An 18,989-nucleotide genomic window follows, 5' to 3' on the forward strand; every position below is an offset into this window, starting at 1 on the left:
TATATCTAATGTGATTGTGGGCTTGCAGAGAGGGAGCCAGTTTCATCAAGGGGCTTTGTTGGCCATCACATCATGGGAACAAAACAATCCGGCTTTATCTCAGCGATGCTGTCCTCCAGGCCCGCCGGCAGGAGGAAGGAACAGAAGAGCATGACTTCACACACACACACACACACACACACACAGTGTTTCTCTACATCATATTTATTGTTAGTGTAAGAACAAAGTGGGATTCATAAGAATCAGTGTAACACATATACAAGCCAGGCAGAGGAGTTTTAAAGGGAGCCCTCCACTGGAGAGGAGCAGTCATCACTGTGACAGAGAGAGATGACCTCCATAGTGCAACTGTATGCAAAACTGTGACTGCTGTCAGCTAGTTATTAGCACAGCATGTTGGCTTTGTTGTCCTGAACAAGAGGCTGTTGAGAATCTGATGATACTCGGTTGTTTATTTAGTTATAGTTGCAGATGTAGTTTATCTTTTTTTATCTGAGCTTATTGTACCCTATACACTAGCTGGCACTCTCTGCTCCCTTGATGCTGGTCGCCTGGTCATTCCTCTAGTAAACAAAAAATCAGCTGGTTGTAGTTTTATGGTTTTCAATGTGTAGAATAATGAAGTTACTTTTTTTCACAGCATCCTTTCTGGGTCCTACATAAACCTTTTTCACTTAGTGTCTCATGTTGTTGGTTTTGTGTTGTTTCTTATTACTGCTTTAATGCTGTTCAATAGTTTTGTTTCTGTCTGTTATTTATGTGTTCCTTTAATTGTAAAGTGCATTGAGACCCTGTTAAATGGTAATTTATTGATTGTTGTTGGGAAGCTTACGCCGAGGCACCAAAATGTTGGGACCAGGCCTTTGGGGTACCACATTATATTGGAACCTCACGCTTAAGACTGTAATACTGTATGTTAGTCAAAGTATCACTTTTTCTGGAATTTGGGGGGTTATTTTGTGTCTCTGGTGTTTTCACACACACACAAACAAAAAACTACCCATGCTGTTGTGAGTGAGATACAGGTTTCTGGATGTCCTCTGCCTTCAGTCTCCTGGCTGAGCTGCACGGAATCTAGCCGAGACGAGGTGGCTTGTTCTAAATGGCAAAACACAGCTACAACACACACTAGTTGACCATAATCTCCAAAAGAACTACTTCCATGTCCATGTCACAGTCTAGCTGATGTGATCTTACCTAGCTACTGCGCATGTGCAACTCCCAACAAAGATAGTATAGAAGTGAGATGTCTCACTCTGTAGCTAAAACATAGTCCTAAACACACAGGGTAAAAACAGGATCTGCAGCAATGTGCAGTACAAAAAAATATGATGTTATTTGAAAATGAAACTATGTAAGCCTATTCTGGTACAACCTCTAAATACAATTATGAACCTGAGCAGAATATGGGCGCTTTAAAATGGCTATCAAAAATATACTGTGATTAAATTTCCACTTAAGAAGCCTCTTGTCACTTGATAACATCATGATGGCCAATTAAGTGACTTAAGTCTCAGAAATTATATTAAACTATCAATTTGGATTTACGACTAATAACTAAATAAATATCTAGCCAAATTTACCATATCAATAGCTAGCAGAAGTTAAGGACAGAAGAGATTGGCAAGATTTACTTTTGTACCAAATGACATTGACAACAGGTATATTGTATATTTTTTAAATGTATTTGATTAGAAATATAAAATTTTGAGTAATGCAATATATATGTTGTAAAACACAATATCTAACTTACTAAAATTTCTAAGCTATAATGGGCCAAAGGGTGTGTGTGTGTGTGTGTGCGTGCGTGCGTGTGTGTGTGTGTGTTAAAGACAAAGACAAGATGGCAGAGCTATGAATGCATGGGAAGCTAAACATATGGTTAAAACAAGATGGCCGAATCGAAGATGGTTGCTTATTTTTTTAAGGCCACATGGGTTAGACAAAGTACATTTGGAAGGAAACGTGAGTCTTCTCACATAATGCTCAATGTCTTAGTCAAATCAAAGGTTTTAAGTTAGGAGGTGTGCTTACTTTTTTTACTTGTGTGTGTATGTAGATGTTTAAAGTTGATCTGTGTACGTTGAGGTGCCAGGTAAAGAAAGGAGGGGTCAGTTGCATGCAAGGCTGTGTGTCGGTGTAACTGTGGCTATCAAAGAACTTGGTTTACAAACATTACAACAAAATATGAAATCAAATCAATACATTTGCATTAACAGAAGTAAAAGGTAAACAGTTAACAGCAGTTTAAGTTGCATAAATGAAGAAGTTAATATTTGGAGTTCCATGCATCCCAACAGCAGAAACCTGATGTATTGCAGTAATTACATTAGTGAATACGTTGCCCTCATCCGGTGTTGGAGTATTCTTACTGGCTGGCATGATTTCAGACCGCCCTGGGGACAGTGGAGGGCTCCAGAATTTGGAGAATCATCAGGCCTACCATTTTTACTCTCTCTGAGTTTTATTCCGGAAAAAACGAGAGGGCAGCACTGTGATTCAGCAGAGCGCTGGTTCACAGACCTCAAACCACCTCCTGTTTTTCAATTCTTTCCTTAGTCATGAGCCAGAGAAGAACTGCACATCTATCATTTTGAAAGAATATACACAAATATACATATCTGCCCTTAGTTTTAAAAAGAGTGTATCCACCTGCAGTTTCACAAAAGATTTTTCACACACTCTGAAAATGTTGGATGGAATACTGATGCATTTGTTATTAATGGTGACTTAAAAGTAGCCTTTGCAGCAAAAAAAAGTAGTTTTGTAGTTTGAGTGGTTAGTTTGGAATCTGGAGCCAAAGCTTTGACACTCAAGACTCCATGCATCACGTGGACCCCCAGTCAGCCAGGAGGACCCCCTAAACCACAAAGTGTCAGGGGGGAGAGGGATGAGCACTGGTGTCCCTTTCAAGTCCAAAGGGACATATGTTTACCTGACCTGTTACCTCTTGCTGTGTGACAATAATGACTGGACTTTCTTGGAAGCACTGGCTAAAGTTGGGGGCGTTGTTACAGCAGTCCAAAAATGGTTGAGTCGACAATGCGTCAGACTTTGACTCAGTTGACAGCATTGGTTTCTATTAACAATGACCATGTTCTTGCCCCAACCTGAAGCCAGTAGTTCTAGCTACCTACATAAACCAGAATAAGAGGTGGAAGGTCACAAGCAATGATAGATATGCATATGCATATAGGTCATTTTGGAAGCCAAAGGAGTTGTTCTGTTGTTTAGGTATGAGGACTTATTGATCTACTGCTTCTTGTGAGCTAACTTTAATGTCTGGCTGCTCAGAGATAGAGACGGAGCTTGGGATAGACCATCGACAGGTCAATGTAATGCTCTTGTGGTGGTTTAGGAGGGTTGATGAGTGGCATCCATCCACCACCTTGGGTCAAGTAGTTGATCAGGGCTCGGCCGTCAAAATGCCGGATAATCTGAGGGGGCCTCACACAGCCTGGCCCCACACTAAGAGCCTGGCCAGGACACTGTCACAGGTATACAGCCAATTAGACAGATGGTGGAAGCAGAGCGTTGCCTTCTTTAAAGGTGGGGGGTTGGGTGGTGGACAGTAAAGAGGAGGCGGTGGAGAGAGGATTGATGCACTAACAACCACCCAGGGGGGTCCCTCTTTCTCTACCAACACAAGAACCCATTGCATTTTGTAAGCTGACAGAGAAGATGCAGGATCTCTGTCTGAGTGTGAGAAGCTGGGTAGAAGAGCACCTTGAGCCGGGCGACAGCCTGCTGGGTGATCCCTGTTGTGACCCTCTTTGTATTTAACCTCCAAACCCGGCATTGGTTAAGCAGCTCACACCCCCCCTAATGAAAGGAATAGACATACTTTCATCAGTCTGGGCTATAAAAAACTGTCTCACAAACAAGTCGTACAAAGTAAATGGGCACTGAGCTGAGAGTAGTCTAGCATGTGCAAAGTCCTTGGACAGATTCAACGATTTGATATGTGTATGGTCAGAAACACACAGTGTGTGCAGCGGTGTAGAGGCGGGGTCATATCCTCGCCACTGTCTGGCCTGCACAGTAATCTGCACTGAGAGAGGATTAGGTCGTACACTATCTAATTTAATTCACTGTCAGGGGGACAGCTCAGCACCAGAGCTTCTTCTGAGCTTCTGCTGTCACTGAGGAGGAAACTTTCCTTGTGAAAATGTCTTCACTGTTTTTAGTATCATTTTCACTGTTAACACTGATTCAGATGTGCACCAAACCTTACCATACAGATTCAGTACCTATACTGGACTGAACATAATACTATAGCCTACAGCAGGCTGATATTGGCTTATCAAAATATGCCTTTGACAGATATGCAAATAGAAAATTACAGAGGCTGCATGTAACCTATTTAAATTATTTGTTTTCAGTGTATTAGGGTTATTGAGGTTATTGTTATTATTCTGTACTGTGGTTGTGATTGTTGTTGTGGTTTGATAGGATGTTGTTACTGCTGGCTGTAATTCAAATTGCCCCTTGGGGATAATAAAGTTACTTTGAACTTGAGGAGTTAGGGCATGGCATTGGTTTTTTTTGTTTGATTTTTAATGACTCAAACTGTATTTTAATTTTTGATTGTGAATTTAATAATTCTGCTGTAAATGGTCGTGCCTCAGTACTTAATATTCACATCTGAGGGGCCTAACATTAGTACAATGTTTGTGTTAATATTATTCATGTTCGCCATTATATTATCAGAATTTTTATTCATGTCAGTTTTTTAGTTAAATATTGGTTTTAAAAGTTCTACCTAATACTTAATTGAGATAAACAATAGCAAACAGGGGATCATTTCTGGCACCCTGGGTAAGAATTTGGGGGACATTCTTAGAATATGTGCTTGGTGAACAGCTTTCATTGGGTTGAATGATCAAATTAGATTTCACATTCTTTGTTTATCCCATCCTTTAAGTCACATAATAATCCGATGCATTTTTGGTTCGCAGCAAAACATTCCAAATGTATTCTCTGCCTTACTTTCTTTTCTTTGAAAATTGTCCTTCAGACATAATGTCAAACCTGAAGTCCTTGGGCACATAAGAAAACTGTCCCCTCAACACAGTGTACAGCAGCAAGGAAATGTGTAAACAAATATAAACAGATCTGAAAAACAATATCCATCAACACCGCCATCATAGTTACTACATCTGGTTTAATTTAGATGACTATACCAGTGTTTTTATATATTTTAATTCTTACTATAGTTCACATATCTGAGCCTTTTGTAAAGCATACTGTACCATAGTACAATACATTTATTTTGAAGAGTTTTGCCATCCATCCAGGCAGCCATTGATATTTGAAATATGTTCACTGTGATAATCTAACTGAAGGAAGTTTGCAGTCTTTGACAATTCATGTTTATACCAGAATGAAATGAGTTGAAGGAATGGCTGCTTGAAGAAGCAATCAAATAATCTTAGATACCGTTGTATGTTTTGAAAATCATTGCAAAAAATGTGATTTGTAATGATGTGAATGTGCAAAATCTCAAATATGATAAAAACAATGTACTTTCTACTTTTTTTTAAATTATTTAGATTTGTAATGTAATGCAAGTAGCTTGTCAATTTATGCTGACTGTTAGTAATGATACAGTGTGTCATCAGTATGATAGATTTAATGTGAGCTGTAGTCTCGCTGTTAGGTTAGTAAGTGACTGGATGGCTGCTCCAGCTGTTCATAAAAGACTTTCCTTTGGCCGAGGGCTTCTTTGTTCTGCAGCAGGCCTTTTGTCCCTGCACATTTCCTGTCGTCTCCTTTAGAATAACAACTTAACCCACAATTGCGTCATGACCGCGTACAGTACAGCGCATGTTTCATTGGCATTAGGGCTGTGACTCAGGCTCCTTATTGTTTGTCTGCAAACACAGAGGTAAATGTCAGGCTACTCAGCAGATCTGATGTTTAAGCGTCGGCTGCTCCCACCAATGGAGATGGAGGATTTTCACTTTCACTCCATTGTCATGCCATGCCACGTCCTCATTAGCATGCATGCCATGCAGGAATTCACTGGAGAACATTTGCATAAATTAGCCCGCTCTTCTTTGGAAGCGAAAGGCCGACATAAGGCATGAGCACTTGGTGAGGAAAAAGGGAGAGAGATTTAGTGAGGAGAGGGGAGTGCGGTGTAGTATTGCTCAGCTTGTGTATGAAAAGATTTTTGGCAGGCTTCCTAAAAATGTCATGCAACTTATGTCAACTGTCTGGGTCTGTGATTGGCCATTGCCTATAATTTCCTGCCCTGTAATGGTATTGCCTGTCCACTCCAGTGGCAGAGCAGGGCTGTGTTAGCCTAAAATGGCCCCAGTCATGCACGTTGATACATTTGTCTCTTTGTCTTAGCTGATACACTAAGTGCTGCTAACAACTGAAAGGCTTTAAACATCATGGCAGTCAGCCAATGACCAGGAAACACTCTGTGTATCCTCCTTATCTTCCTCTCCAGTTTCCTATGCACTGACTGTCTCCCTTCCTCTCTAATTTTCCCCTGTCCATCCTTTCTGACTCAGTAAGTCCACCCCCCCCTTACGCTTTCCTTCATTAGGCTGCTGTGTTGGTTGTAACAGTGGAGTAATCACATATGGTGCAGGCTGCACATAAAGATGCGCTCCCGCAGGCAGCAGCTGCTGATACTAGCTGAAAATAGATCCCTGGTACGCTCAGCACTTTTCCTCCAGCAGCTTTAATGTTTATCAGCAACCCTGAATGCAGCCGGCCAGCTTCATTTAAGCTACCACTGCCTCACCATTATAGTCACCGTGGCCCCATCTACAGCAACTCACTTAGTGTGTGTGCGGGGGTGCACAAGTGAAGAGAGGCCACTTGCAGTTATTTGAGTGTACGCTTACTCAGGCTGCTAGAAGGTTAGGCTGTTTTGAAATGTTTGTGTATGCTGTATATTTGAATAGAATAGCTCTGAATGTACGTGTCAATCCTCAATACACAAATCTTACAATATAAAATGCATTGTATCTTCAAACTACTTCAAATATAGAAGTAACATTGACTAAAATGACAATAAATAAACCGGACCTGTTCAGGTTAGCACATATTTCTTTCAGTCCATGTTGTTTGATGAAACTCTTTGTTTTTCATGGCTCCTCAGAGAGGCATGCTAATAGGTTTTCGCTCACCATGACACAAATTTTTACCTTGTGTTAGTTGTGCTGGACTGTGAGTGCCATGTGTTTGTTGAGTGTGTCTAGGTCGGCGTGTGACAGCTCAGACTCAGAACTCACCAGGAGACTCCACATCCTTTTGCTACTTTCCAGCAATTTCTCTCCTTTTTCTTCTTTTTTCCATACCATCATGAAAAAAACATAAACAGAGGCTAAGGCAGAATTATTAAAATATGAAACATTTTCAACTCACATAAAATTGTACCATGGTGCGAGTTTGCATGTTTGCCCTCAAAGAGGAACGCCCAAAATAAAGTAGATACAAAGTTATGAGGATGTTTAGGCATTATTCACTTCATACACTCACAGGGACGTGCCTCTTTAAAGGGACAACACACCTTTTTTTAACACATCAAGATTAGTTAAGATTAGCACCAGTCAGCAAGTGTCAACCATTGTATAATCTCTTCTGTGGCTTTGAAGGAACTTTTATCACTTATAAGGAAATTACTTGCTTGGAGAAACCAACTGGGGGCTAGGACTGTGAAAGACCGGGTTTTACAGATGCATAATAGTAAATCTCTGTGGAAGCCCTTTAATGCAGATATAGAAAATACAGTGAAAGAGTCTGATTGAATGGGTTTATTATTCTAGCAAATACAGGTGTGTGTGTGTGTGTGTGTGTTTGTGTGTGTGTGTGTGTGTGTGGGGGGGGGGGGACCTGATGACATGTTCACATCAGAAGCGCTGATAGTCCACTCAAAGCTACTACCTCCCTTCCAATCCCTCACACTCAGACTCACAAACTCTCACCCACTTACCCAAGCACATACTCACAACACATCCACACACACAAACACACACACACACACACACCATCCCCCCTCACAGATATGGAGTCAGCAGCTTCCTGATGTGCCTGGTGCTATTGGACTGTCTATTAGGCGTGATTTATACTATTGATACTATACTTAGCCAGAGCTCACTGCAGGCTGCTTCAGAGTAGATGCATGCTGGGAGGGTACAGCCAGTGCATGTACTGGATGTACCAGCTAAAGATCACTCTGCAAATTCCAAAAATACAGAGATATCTTATTTAATCTTTAGAGCAGTTCCATCCAACATTAGACACTGTATGCAAACAAATGTTTATTTAGCATATCACACATCTGTAAACTGGTGCTGGTTTAATGTTTCACATCCCAAACATTTGGCTGTCTGTAGTCACAGCAACAAAGACATCCAGCAGATGTGAGAAAATGTGAAAGATTTAAGCCAAAACACATTTAATTATTCAAGTGTAAATCTACATTTCTTTTTATAGCATGTTTGATTAAATGTGGTCACCAAGACATTGGGATTGTAGATAAGGCCACATGTAGTGGCTTATAGATCCATCTGGGAAATATGTCAAGCTGTCATGGACCAGTTGAAAGAACTATTGAAAGATTTAACTGTCAAGAAAAACTTCCCTTCACAATACTGCAATTGCAGTTTATTATAGTTTGAAATATGAAACATTTATTTATAGCATCTTGTAAGAGGGACTGTCTGTGAGTAATGGCTCATCATAAGCAACAGGGGTTCATGGAAAAGAACAGTGTGAATTGGACAGACAACACAATTCTTGAATGGTGGAAGTTACACACAGAAGTTGCCATCATGCTCTGTAACATGAAAACAAGATGACATAATGTACATATGTACATACATCCTGATATGATACATTTGTATGTATGCTCACAGTATGCTAACAGTATGCTCACAGTCACCAGATCGAACAGATAAACACCAATGGGAGATGTTGGAGCCATCCATCATCATCATCATCATACCACCAAATGAGAGAATATATTTTAAAAGAATGCTCTTCATCCCTCCTGTAGAGTTCCGGAGACTTGACCACTTGCTATATATATTACATTCAAACTCAGTTAAAAGAGCTTTTAGAATACCCCAAAACTACTTTTGTAACTCTGTGGACTCATGAGCTCAGTGTTTTTTTAAATGCTGGCACTGACACTGCCCAAGCTCAGACAACATGTGTGCCGCTAAAGATCATTTTAAACAAGTGCATAATGACCATCGGCGGGTGCTGGGTTCAGCCGTAGATAGTATCACCCCACCACAGATTTAGTTCAGTACAGTTGTTATCTTGCAGATCATTGAGTTTAGCTGAAAGCCAAATTGATTTTTTTACAATTAAAAGCTCTAATTATTATATCTCTTCTATAATCACATAATCCCCTGTATTTTTGGGCCATGTTCCATTCCAATTGACATAGACACATCCTCTATTGTGCTGTTGAGTTCTGAGCCTCTAGCATGTATTATCTCTAATTTCACACAATGTTTAAAAGTGATAATGAAAAAAGTCAGCAATAAATTGACTCTCCTAGTTTCAAATCTTTAAAAAAGCAGCAAGACATTGCACATGTGTATTCATCTTCCTAAAGATCCACAAAGCCAGAGGATTTAAAAAGGTCCTAGCTTCACTCCAATGACCTCAAGCTATTTCTTACTGACATATTTGTGTATCCTCGTGCAAACTGCTAGTTGTTTTTCCAAACGGAAAAATCCACAGAGCAAATATTTGTGGTTTTTGAAGCTTGATACTAAAGAGGGAAAATCCTGTTTTACTAGTGGGGATGTCTGGCAGAGACCGCTGGAACACTGGAAGCTGCTGCAGTGCCCACACTGTGTATACTGTTTCAGCTTAGGTAATTCATCTTCTTGTTTCCCCAACAGAAGCAGGAAAACAATCAGTAAACAGTTGGCTCATTAAAACCACATTGTGCCGATCATCCCCTACATCTGTGAGCCTCTGTTAAGTCTTGTAAGAACAACTGTACCTTATCAGTCTCTGAAAAGGTGCTTTGTAGAGCAAACAATACGGCTGTCTCAGATTCAATGTGAACGCATTGCAATTGGGTTTGTGAGCGCACCTTTTCGCAGCGCGTGGTTTGATTGCATTCCCCGAGCAACTAACAGTGATGTGTTTGTCATCAGAGAATGAACCAGGATGAAGCTGCAGGGATTGGTTGCTAGAGCCTGAGTAACGTGATGAATGCAACCTAGTGTGAACCTCACACTGATCTCCAAACAGCAGACAAGCCTCGTATTAAAGCCGTCTCCTCTGGCTCCTTTCTCTCGTCTGTCTGCTCTGTGACAACAACAACAGAGGGTGGCCTTGACTTCTGCAGGCTAAGGGGTTTACCTAATTATCTGGTATTAAGTCTAAATGGAAGGCTTCCCTCTATCATCCCGCGCCACATGGCCATAACAGGCATAAGCCATAGTCTTACAAACCATTAGGCTTTACAGGCCCTTGACCTGAGAATACAGAAAGTGAGGCTGTGGGGCAGACAGAGCACTTAGGTTCCAGTACCCTGCTGGACACATCTAATCAGGGTTGGGAAAGTAAAACTCTTTCAACTGAAGGTCCCAGTTATAATAGAGGCAGTTTGTTTGTTGCACTAGCTGTTTAATGTCAATTGCAAAAGCTGGCATCAGTGTGGTCTGATTCATAATTATGTTTACTTTTTTTTATCAAATAATTCCTGACTATTTAACTTACACAAACTGTGGCTTCCTTCGTTAAATGATGAAAAGGTGTTCTGAAAGGTACTAGCTTGGTATCAGTTTGAAAGTTGTTAGAACTGATACCAAACCTCATTACAGAGTACCTAGGTATAATTCCCTGTCACAAAGATCTTTGCTGATTATTACTTAGCAATTACCATCACTTGGCCCTTCTGCAATTTAGCCTTTTGGACATACAGAAAATTCATGTCACTGAAGGAATATAAAGCAGCACTAGTGTGCTTACTGCTTAGGCATCTTACCTTAGTAAGAGTTTTGCAAATGTAAAGCAGTGACATGAGTGGGTGTTGGCAAAACCAACTATCCGACCACAGGGCAGACAGTGGTCGACTGCTGGAATGTCCCACAGGTTGTTATTATGAATATGAGGCTGGACACACAACGTGCCAACATCCCCAGAGCACCAGATCTTATTTACCGCTGTGTACAATGTTCAGGGCTGACCTGATTAACCAGTACTTTACAGTGTTTGTTTATGGTCGTTGGAGCTGTCGGGTTGTCTCACCACACTCCAAGTGCTTTGAACAATGGCTGTGCTGATGGTAATTCTGGCAATTTCCCTGTTTTTGCAGGTCACTGCCAGGGGATTCGCTCCATTGTTGCAGTTTGCCTACACTGCTAAGCTGTTACTTAGCAGAGAAAACATCCAGGAGGTCATCCGCTGTGCCGAATTCCTGCGCATGCACAACCTCGAGGACTCATGCTTTCGCTTCCTGGAAGCTCAGCTGCGCAGCGAGGAAGATGGCTTGCTGCTCTGCCGCAAGGTGGCGGCGGAGGTGAACCACTCTGAGGATGAGAGCATGCAGTCAGAGGTGGAAAGACCCACCTCCCCAATGGCACAGCGGTGTGCTGACGCTCTCACCTCCTTTGGACACCCTGACGATGATCGGCTAGCAATAGCTATTCCCAGTAACTTCACAGATGGCCGTCTGGACTTTGATCGGCACGGAGCGTCAGACCTGCCGCGATGCCCCAAGTACAGGAAATACCAGTGGGCTTGCAACAAGCACAATGACATCTCCTCACACACCAGTACCTCAGGTTTTCCAAGCACATTAAAGCAGAACAGCGTTAGCGGGGCACTGCCGGGTCAGGACAGGCTGCCTTTGGCACAGATCAAAGTTGAACCACAGGCAGAGGAAGAGGCCATCTCATTGTGCCTATCTGGGGACGAGCAGGACGTCAGAGAACAGGACAGTGTGACAGCCATGGAGATGGACAGCCCCATATCTGTGGAGAGAACCAAGAGAACCAAGTCCCCATCCTGCCTACGAGCCTTCTTCAAGAAAGGGGTTGACCTCCCCAGTCTGCCCAACACTTCACAGCAGCTATTCACCAACAGACTTGTCTGCCCCCAGGACAAAGGAATCTCTCAGGGAGATCATAAAAATGACTTCTGGCCTTTAACAGGGGAGCTGGGTCTGTCTGTTACATCCCCAAAGGACGTGGATGGTTTCCCTGCAGGGTTGTCCCTCAAATCCGCTTCCTGCGATGGGGTCTGCAAACAGGAAGTTGAGCTAGATCGCCGTAGTGTCATATTTTCCTCAGGGGCCTGCAACAGTCTGGGAACTCCAGCACATTCCTACCCTGGTGGGAACTCTTTGGAGATGGAGCTCTCTGACCACATCCCAAAGGGCGTGTGGGCAGGAGCCAGCCAGTCCCTCCCCACCTCTCAGACCTATTCTCCAAGCACCCCCTCCACTGAGCCCCCACTTCTGTGCCGCCCACGACCCAACACCAGCTGCCCAGTGCCAATCAAAGTGTGCCCACGCTCACCGACTTGTGAGACACGCACCAGGACTTCCAGCTCCTGCTCTTCGTACTCCTATGCGGAGGACGGCAGCGGAGGCTCCCCCTGCAGTCTGCCCCAGTTTGAGTTCTCTTCCTCTCCATGCTCCAATGTGGCGCGCTGTCTCAATGTGGACCAGCAGGAGCGAAGTGTGGGCGGGGAGGCCCTTTTTAACCAGGTGCGGCCCAAGATCAAATGTGAGCAGTCCTATGTCACCAACTCCAGCGACGAGTCAGGCTCCTTCTCAGAGGGAGACAGCGAATCCTGCCATGTGCAGGAGAGAGGGCCAGAGGTAAGTGTAAAACATTGTCTTCCACATGTACCACACAATATAGCCATTACACTCAATTCCACCATGGCTAATTATATTGCAGTGCCCTGCTCTTAGGGTCTGTATTAGCAGTCATTAAATCATCATGTAATTGAAGCAGGAGTGTTAAGAACAAGATTTACAGCATCACCAAAGGGCACAGATGTGCTTTGATATTATCAATCTGCTTTATGCACTGCTGGAGATCTGTGTAATGAGTCTGAATATGTGAGCCCAAATGCAACACGACGATGAAGAAGGCTGTGGTGCTTTTCTTTCAGACTGTGATTGGTTCATCATCTTAGCTGAGAGTAGCTTATATGTGTGAAAGGCACTGCAGGCGATTGAAGGCTCAGGATTCTCCCAGGGTAGGACTGGCCTCTAAAATGATTCCCTCTGTCTCTGTCTAGCTTCCTGTCAGTGCCAGCTACCCTAACTTGCTCATTTTATCCCAGCAGAAACACTGACATCTATAATCCACCCCTATAAATATGCATAATGCTAATTCTCAGTGAAGCCTAGCCAAGCCAGCCACAGTGAAGGTGTGCAGTGCGTCGCAAAAGGTATTACAACCAATACATTATAGCAGTGATGTTCTAAGGCCATAAAGGTTCAATGGCCGGCAGTTGCTGTGAGTTTAATGTGTGTGGGCGAGAGGTTCAGACCTGTCTCATGGCGGGACTGTAGCGCAGCTCAACAGGGCTGACAAGGATGAATAGCCAATCCTCTAATCATCCTCCACTAATCCACACGGGCAGACGTCCTGCAAGCTGCAGACTGGACCACTGTTGTTGTTTACCAGGAAGAGATCAGCTAGGGACCCTCTAATTCACACTTGAAGCACAGCGCAGGTGTAATAACATCAATATGAGCAGATTTCCAACCTGAGGGAAATAAATAGACATTAAAATGAAGTTCCAGAGAACAGATTTGCTTCCTTGTTGCGCTTCTGTTTACTCACATTAATGATTCAAATTTCCATCTGCATCTCAGGCCTGTATCTCCATAATGTCTCTTGAATGCTGTTAGGAGCTTGTAAAAGGAGCTCTTTTCTGTTTACCTGGTTGGGATTTGAAATGCTATTACCATTGATTAGGGAGGTCTTCACATGACACTTTCTCTAGACTGTGACATCACATGTTGGCAGTTGCATAGCTTGAACACACAACCTTTTGACTCCAGTAGGCTACATGTTAGCACCAGTCCATCTTGACTTGTCTGATATTACATTCAGTGATGTTTGCTTGAGGTGCAGGCAGAATTCTGTTTGATGAGTTTGGGGGAGAGGGCTTATCTAAGTGCAGAGGAGCAGAGAGAGAGAGAGAGAAATAGAGAGAAACTGAGAGAGAAAGTGGTGCGTTGCCATGGTGATCAGATTCAAAGAGCAAGTCGGCGGTTGGAGTTACATGACAGGATTTAGCTTTTCTGTGGAAAGAATTCAGTTCCACTGCTGAAACAGAGCTGCAAGATAAAGAGGCTCAGCAGTTATGTGTAATTATTACCTTCCTAGCATGGCACACAACACCCATCACCATTAGATTTATGGGCCTTTGAAGGGCCTGCTGAATGTGCCACTGTAAATGATGTAGGGTTGATTTACAGCACTCAGCTATCAACTGGGAGAGCAGCCCAAAATGACTAAGATACATTTCAGTTCTTTGTGTGGGTATGACTGTGTTTCTGTACAGTATGTGTCAGCCATTGTTGGTGCTCCATTACTCCACACAATATCCTCTGTCAAATCTCGATTGACTTACACAGGGTCATCTGCCAGCTTTCCACTCACTATCACAGGCTGTTGATAGGATCCTTCATGAATGAATGTTTCCCAAATCAGTCTGCTCTAAAGTATGTTGCACTAGTATTAAAGTGATCACAGAGAGGTAATTCCAAAAAGCAGCTCAGACTTCTTTGTTCTTTACATGCTGAAGAAATTCTACCTCATGCTTCCGGTGCCACTTGTTTTCTTTCTCTCTCTCTCTCTCCGTCTCTGTCTCTGTCTCTCTCTCTCTCTCTCTCTCTCTCTCTCTCTCTCTCTCTCTCTCTCTCTCTGTGTGTGTAATGTGGCCATACAAACAAACATGGAGAAGGCTGTCCTCACGGTGTTTGCAGAGCAAATGGCAGGGCGGGGAAGCAGCTTTGGTAAAAATAGCTGCACCCCTGGACTGCGGACTGGACACAGCGAATCCCGATGAGGAAGGAAGTAGTTAAAGTGCAGGACAGTCCGACCGAAGCCTAGTCATTCAAGGTAGCCAGAGTAACTCGAGGTCTCGGGCAGCTCCTGCTCTGTGGTTAGGGTCTGTTGCGTTCGTATTAGCCCCATTTGAGAACTATCTGCAGCTTCACACAGCAGGAAGTCTCCTAAAGAGTAGTCTGGCATGTCCAGCTTTATTTCCCCAGTGCTGGAGAAGGGCTGGCTGCACCACAGATGAATGCTGGTATAGGAGAAAGAAACACTCCGGGTTGTTTACATTTCTTTAAACCAATCACAATGGTCTTGGGCGGTGCAACGCTCCGGACGCAGTGACGGTGGTTCTGCTAAATAGGAAGGAACTTGTCCTGGTGGAACATTTGCACCCTGCAGAAGGAAACACCCTATTTATTATTATTTTTATTTTTATTATTATAATATTAATTGACAATTTTATTGTGTAGCTTGCTAGCTTGAAGTTTGTTCTCGAAGGGTTTGAGAACGTCCAAAAACTAAAAATAAACCCAAAAAATAAAGTTTAAGTTAAAAGGAATTCTGTTTTCTGATTAATTGCACTCAGGCATTATGTCACTAAAGCTTTGCTTTATTTTGGTAACTTAGTTTAGTACATTTCTTTAGTCAATGACAGCCCTAGCAGGCGTCCACAATCCCACCTGAATGGGACAGCGCTGAAGGAGAGTTGGCAAACAGCTGAGAATGCTTTCTCCATCCGTACACAGCAGCGTTGGTCCCTCCGTCTGTCTCCGTCCCTCTCTCTGTCTCAGAGCTCCAGCTCCTGGCTGATGTGGAGGCGTCAAGCTCATTCGAGCATATCTTCTGGCCACAGCCGTGAAGATATTGATATCAGAGAGAGTGGGAGGAATGAGGAAGTAGTTCTGATACATCAGCACATTGTTGTTGTTGTTTGTTTGTATCAGGCAAAACATGAAATAGAAAGAACGTGTGACAGGAAGTGCACATAGCTGAATATCAGTTGTGCTGGGCTTACACACAGCCAGAGAACCTTTGCTCTACTCCAGATATGACGTGGCTGCGGTTGGACTTCCATTTGCCATTCACAATTTAAGCTGTGAAGCACTTGTCTTAGTCATATTCAAAGTGATAAACGTATATATGCATAAGATGTCAGATGTAATCCTAGCAACAAGTGCCTTTTTAAAGTGAGGTTCCCCTTTCATCCCTGGGCACTATGGGTCATTTATTAAAGCAATATGAGAACATCCATCAGTGTTAGCTGGACAAGAAATCTCTTTAAATATATTAAATCTAGTTCTTAAGTACAGTATAGTACATATAGTAATGCATTATGTTATCAGTGTACCTGGAAGCAGCTGTTAAAGACAAAAAATGGAAGAGCAAGTGAGTCTTGTCAGCACACTGATATATGTAACATAAGTTTAACATTAGGAGATGCTTGCTCATTCATTTCCCTCTTTAATCTGTATATAACAAGTGTGTTGAATGCAAAAATGTAGGAATCACAGGAAGCCTCATTTACTAGCCTTAGAGTACGCAGAGGGAAAGAAGTAGAGTCCTGTTTACCCAGGCTTTTTACTTTGAAATCTATATTTATCTAGCTTAATGCATTTCCAAAAACTGTAGTATCAAGGTAATGAGATACAGTGCCTCTTCATTACCCCCCCCCCCCCCCCCCCCCCCCCCCCCCCCCCCCCCCCCCCCCCCCCCCCCCCCCCCCCCCCCCCCCCCCAATCGGCCCTGGAGTGTAGGCTGCATCGCTCTGGCGCGATGAGTGGAGTGGGACAAATATAGAGACCAAAGAGGAGATATTTTTGTGCTCTTATTTGCCATGTCTGCAGAGATGAGGATAGTGTGTGTAGGGTGATCAGGATAGTCCTGCAGCTGAGTTACAGTACGCGGGCCCTCAGGGCCAGCTGGAGCACAGAAACGAGTCCCCCGGGGCCTTCCAGCCTGGAAGAACTGAGACATTTAGCATCCACTTTGCAGTCGTAATCTGCAAGATTCTTGCTGTGTTGATTTTGGCTACGTCTTTGCAACAGCTAGTGCTGTGGTGTTTTTGCACTCAAATTCCCAGAAATAACTTGGCATTCAAACAGTGCATCCAGTACTTCAGGTTTGGTGTTTTTTTACAACTACACATTTCTTCTTGTGAATATACCAAACAAACTGCAATTCCTTCTGCCAGTAAAGTAACAAGCATCAGATGATTTTTCCATGGCAATCTCTGCATCACACTGAATGCTTTTTACATACAGTAAGTAAAGCTTTCTATGAACCTAGGGCAGATTGATATTATTCATGACTATATTATTCAGCAAGAGAGCAGTAAAACAGTCTTTTATTTATGTGGAAATGTTGCAGATTATTACTGTAACCTCCGGGACACAACAGTTCCTACTGAACCTCTCCAATTTACCTTCATTAGGATCTGAGTGTTCGGGGTTAGAACTACACAGACCTGGAGCAGAGGTGTTGTTATAGGAAATAATGAGGAAATGATCATCTCAACTGTTTTTTTCCCTTGTCCTTTCTATCCATCCTTTATTTTTTAATAGCGGTTGGTGACAGGGCTGAGGTCCAGCACAGTGCCGGTCCCCCCTCCCCCACCCCCCCATCTGCAGCCTAATGACCCAGAGAAAGACAGTGACTGAGGATACTGATGAGGAATGAAGAGAGAAAGAAATGTGAATCCAGAACAATTTGGTCTAAATTTATGACCAGTGTTGAAGCGTACTCGGTCATCAGCCTTGTTGCTGAACTGGGTCTCGTGGTGAAGCAGCTATATTTAGCCGTCTCCTGCGTACTGGTTACTGGTGGATGAGGGGGAGAAAGAAACCATCACAAGGTCACAGCGTCTCCTTCCCCTTGTTTTTTTCGCCTGGTTTGGCCAAAGACTCCATCAGACCCTGTCGGGGGAAAGCTCTCTGTGAGCGCAGTGCATGATGGTCCACAAAGTATCTAATCCCAAACAGAGTCATCTCCCTCTGCTTTAAATCAAGCTGGCAGCTCGTACTGATGTTTGATGGCTTTCCTGCTCCTTTTTGAGGCTGGAGTTGTCATGCCCTGGAAAAGGAGCGAGAGGAAAGTGTGGCCTTGAAAGCCCGGCTCATTATTTATTCATGTGTCTGCATGCAGATGTCACGCTGAGATGAGAACAAGGGCTCCTGGCGCCGCAGAGGGCTGCACTTCTAATGAGGAAACTCAAGCCATTTGCTCTCTCCAGGATAGATTGACATGTTGATGTGCTCTTCATTGAGGAGTCATTTTGATTGTGTCATGAGTAGGCATATTGCTTTATCCCCCAGAGGAGGGGGGGGGATCACAGACCAGGTGATGTTGGGAAACCGAGCTGAGCCACCTCTGCTACTGTACGGTGGGGGTGCTTCTTTTTCTCCTCTCTTTCTCCATTGTTTGACTTCCTGCGCTTCTGAGAGTCAGCCACGGGAAAGGAAAGGAAAGGAAAGGAAAGGAAAGGAAAGGAAAGGAAAGGAAAGGAAAGGAAAGGAAAGGAAAGGAAAGGAAAAGAAAGGAAAGGAAAAGAAAGGAAAGTGAGGGGAGAAGGAGAGCTGGCTGTCTTCCTCTGGTTCTTTGTTATGCCTGCACTGCTTCCCTCGCCGCCTACAGCTACAGATCCCTGGTGCACACAGATACCGCTGGGGTGGATCTGCATATGATGAGCTTATCGTAAGGTTTGCCATCACCTGAGGGAGAGAGGCTCTCTGAGAACAACTGAGAACAAGAGAATAAACACAAATACACCATTGATATGGTGTCAAATCAGTAAAGAAATGCCACTCAGCTTTGGTTCTATTTTGGTCTGCACCGCCAAATCACCACTGTATTTACTATCCACTAATTCTTTTGTTCTGCAGCCTGTGAAGACGGTGTAGATATTCATGCCGCCAGAAATCACCTGACACTGATTTGGATCAGGTTGACAAGTCACTGTTCCCCTCAATCTGT

General features: G+C 43.3%; 1 protein-coding gene across 3 annotated transcripts in view; it reads left to right on the top strand.

Annotated features, from left to right (window-relative positions):
- The window catches only part of bach2b (BTB and CNC homology 1, basic leucine zipper transcription factor 2b), an 81,076-nt gene that overhangs the window by 56,972 nt on the left and 5,115 nt on the right, over positions 1-18,989 (top strand). For all 3 annotated transcript variants that reach the window (XM_034899972.1, XM_034899971.1, XM_034899973.1), the window contains exon 3: positions 11,309-12,817. In XM_034899972.1, the coding sequence (XP_034755863.1) occupies positions 11,309-12,817 (1,509 nt within the window). The remainder of the gene's footprint in view (positions 1-11,308; positions 12,818-18,989) is intronic.

The sequence above is a fragment of the Etheostoma cragini genome, chromosome 18 (assembly GCF_013103735.1).
Source record: "Etheostoma cragini isolate CJK2018 chromosome 18, CSU_Ecrag_1.0, whole genome shotgun sequence".
In the NCBI taxonomy this organism is placed as follows: Eukaryota; Metazoa; Chordata; class Actinopteri; order Perciformes; family Percidae; genus Etheostoma; species Etheostoma cragini.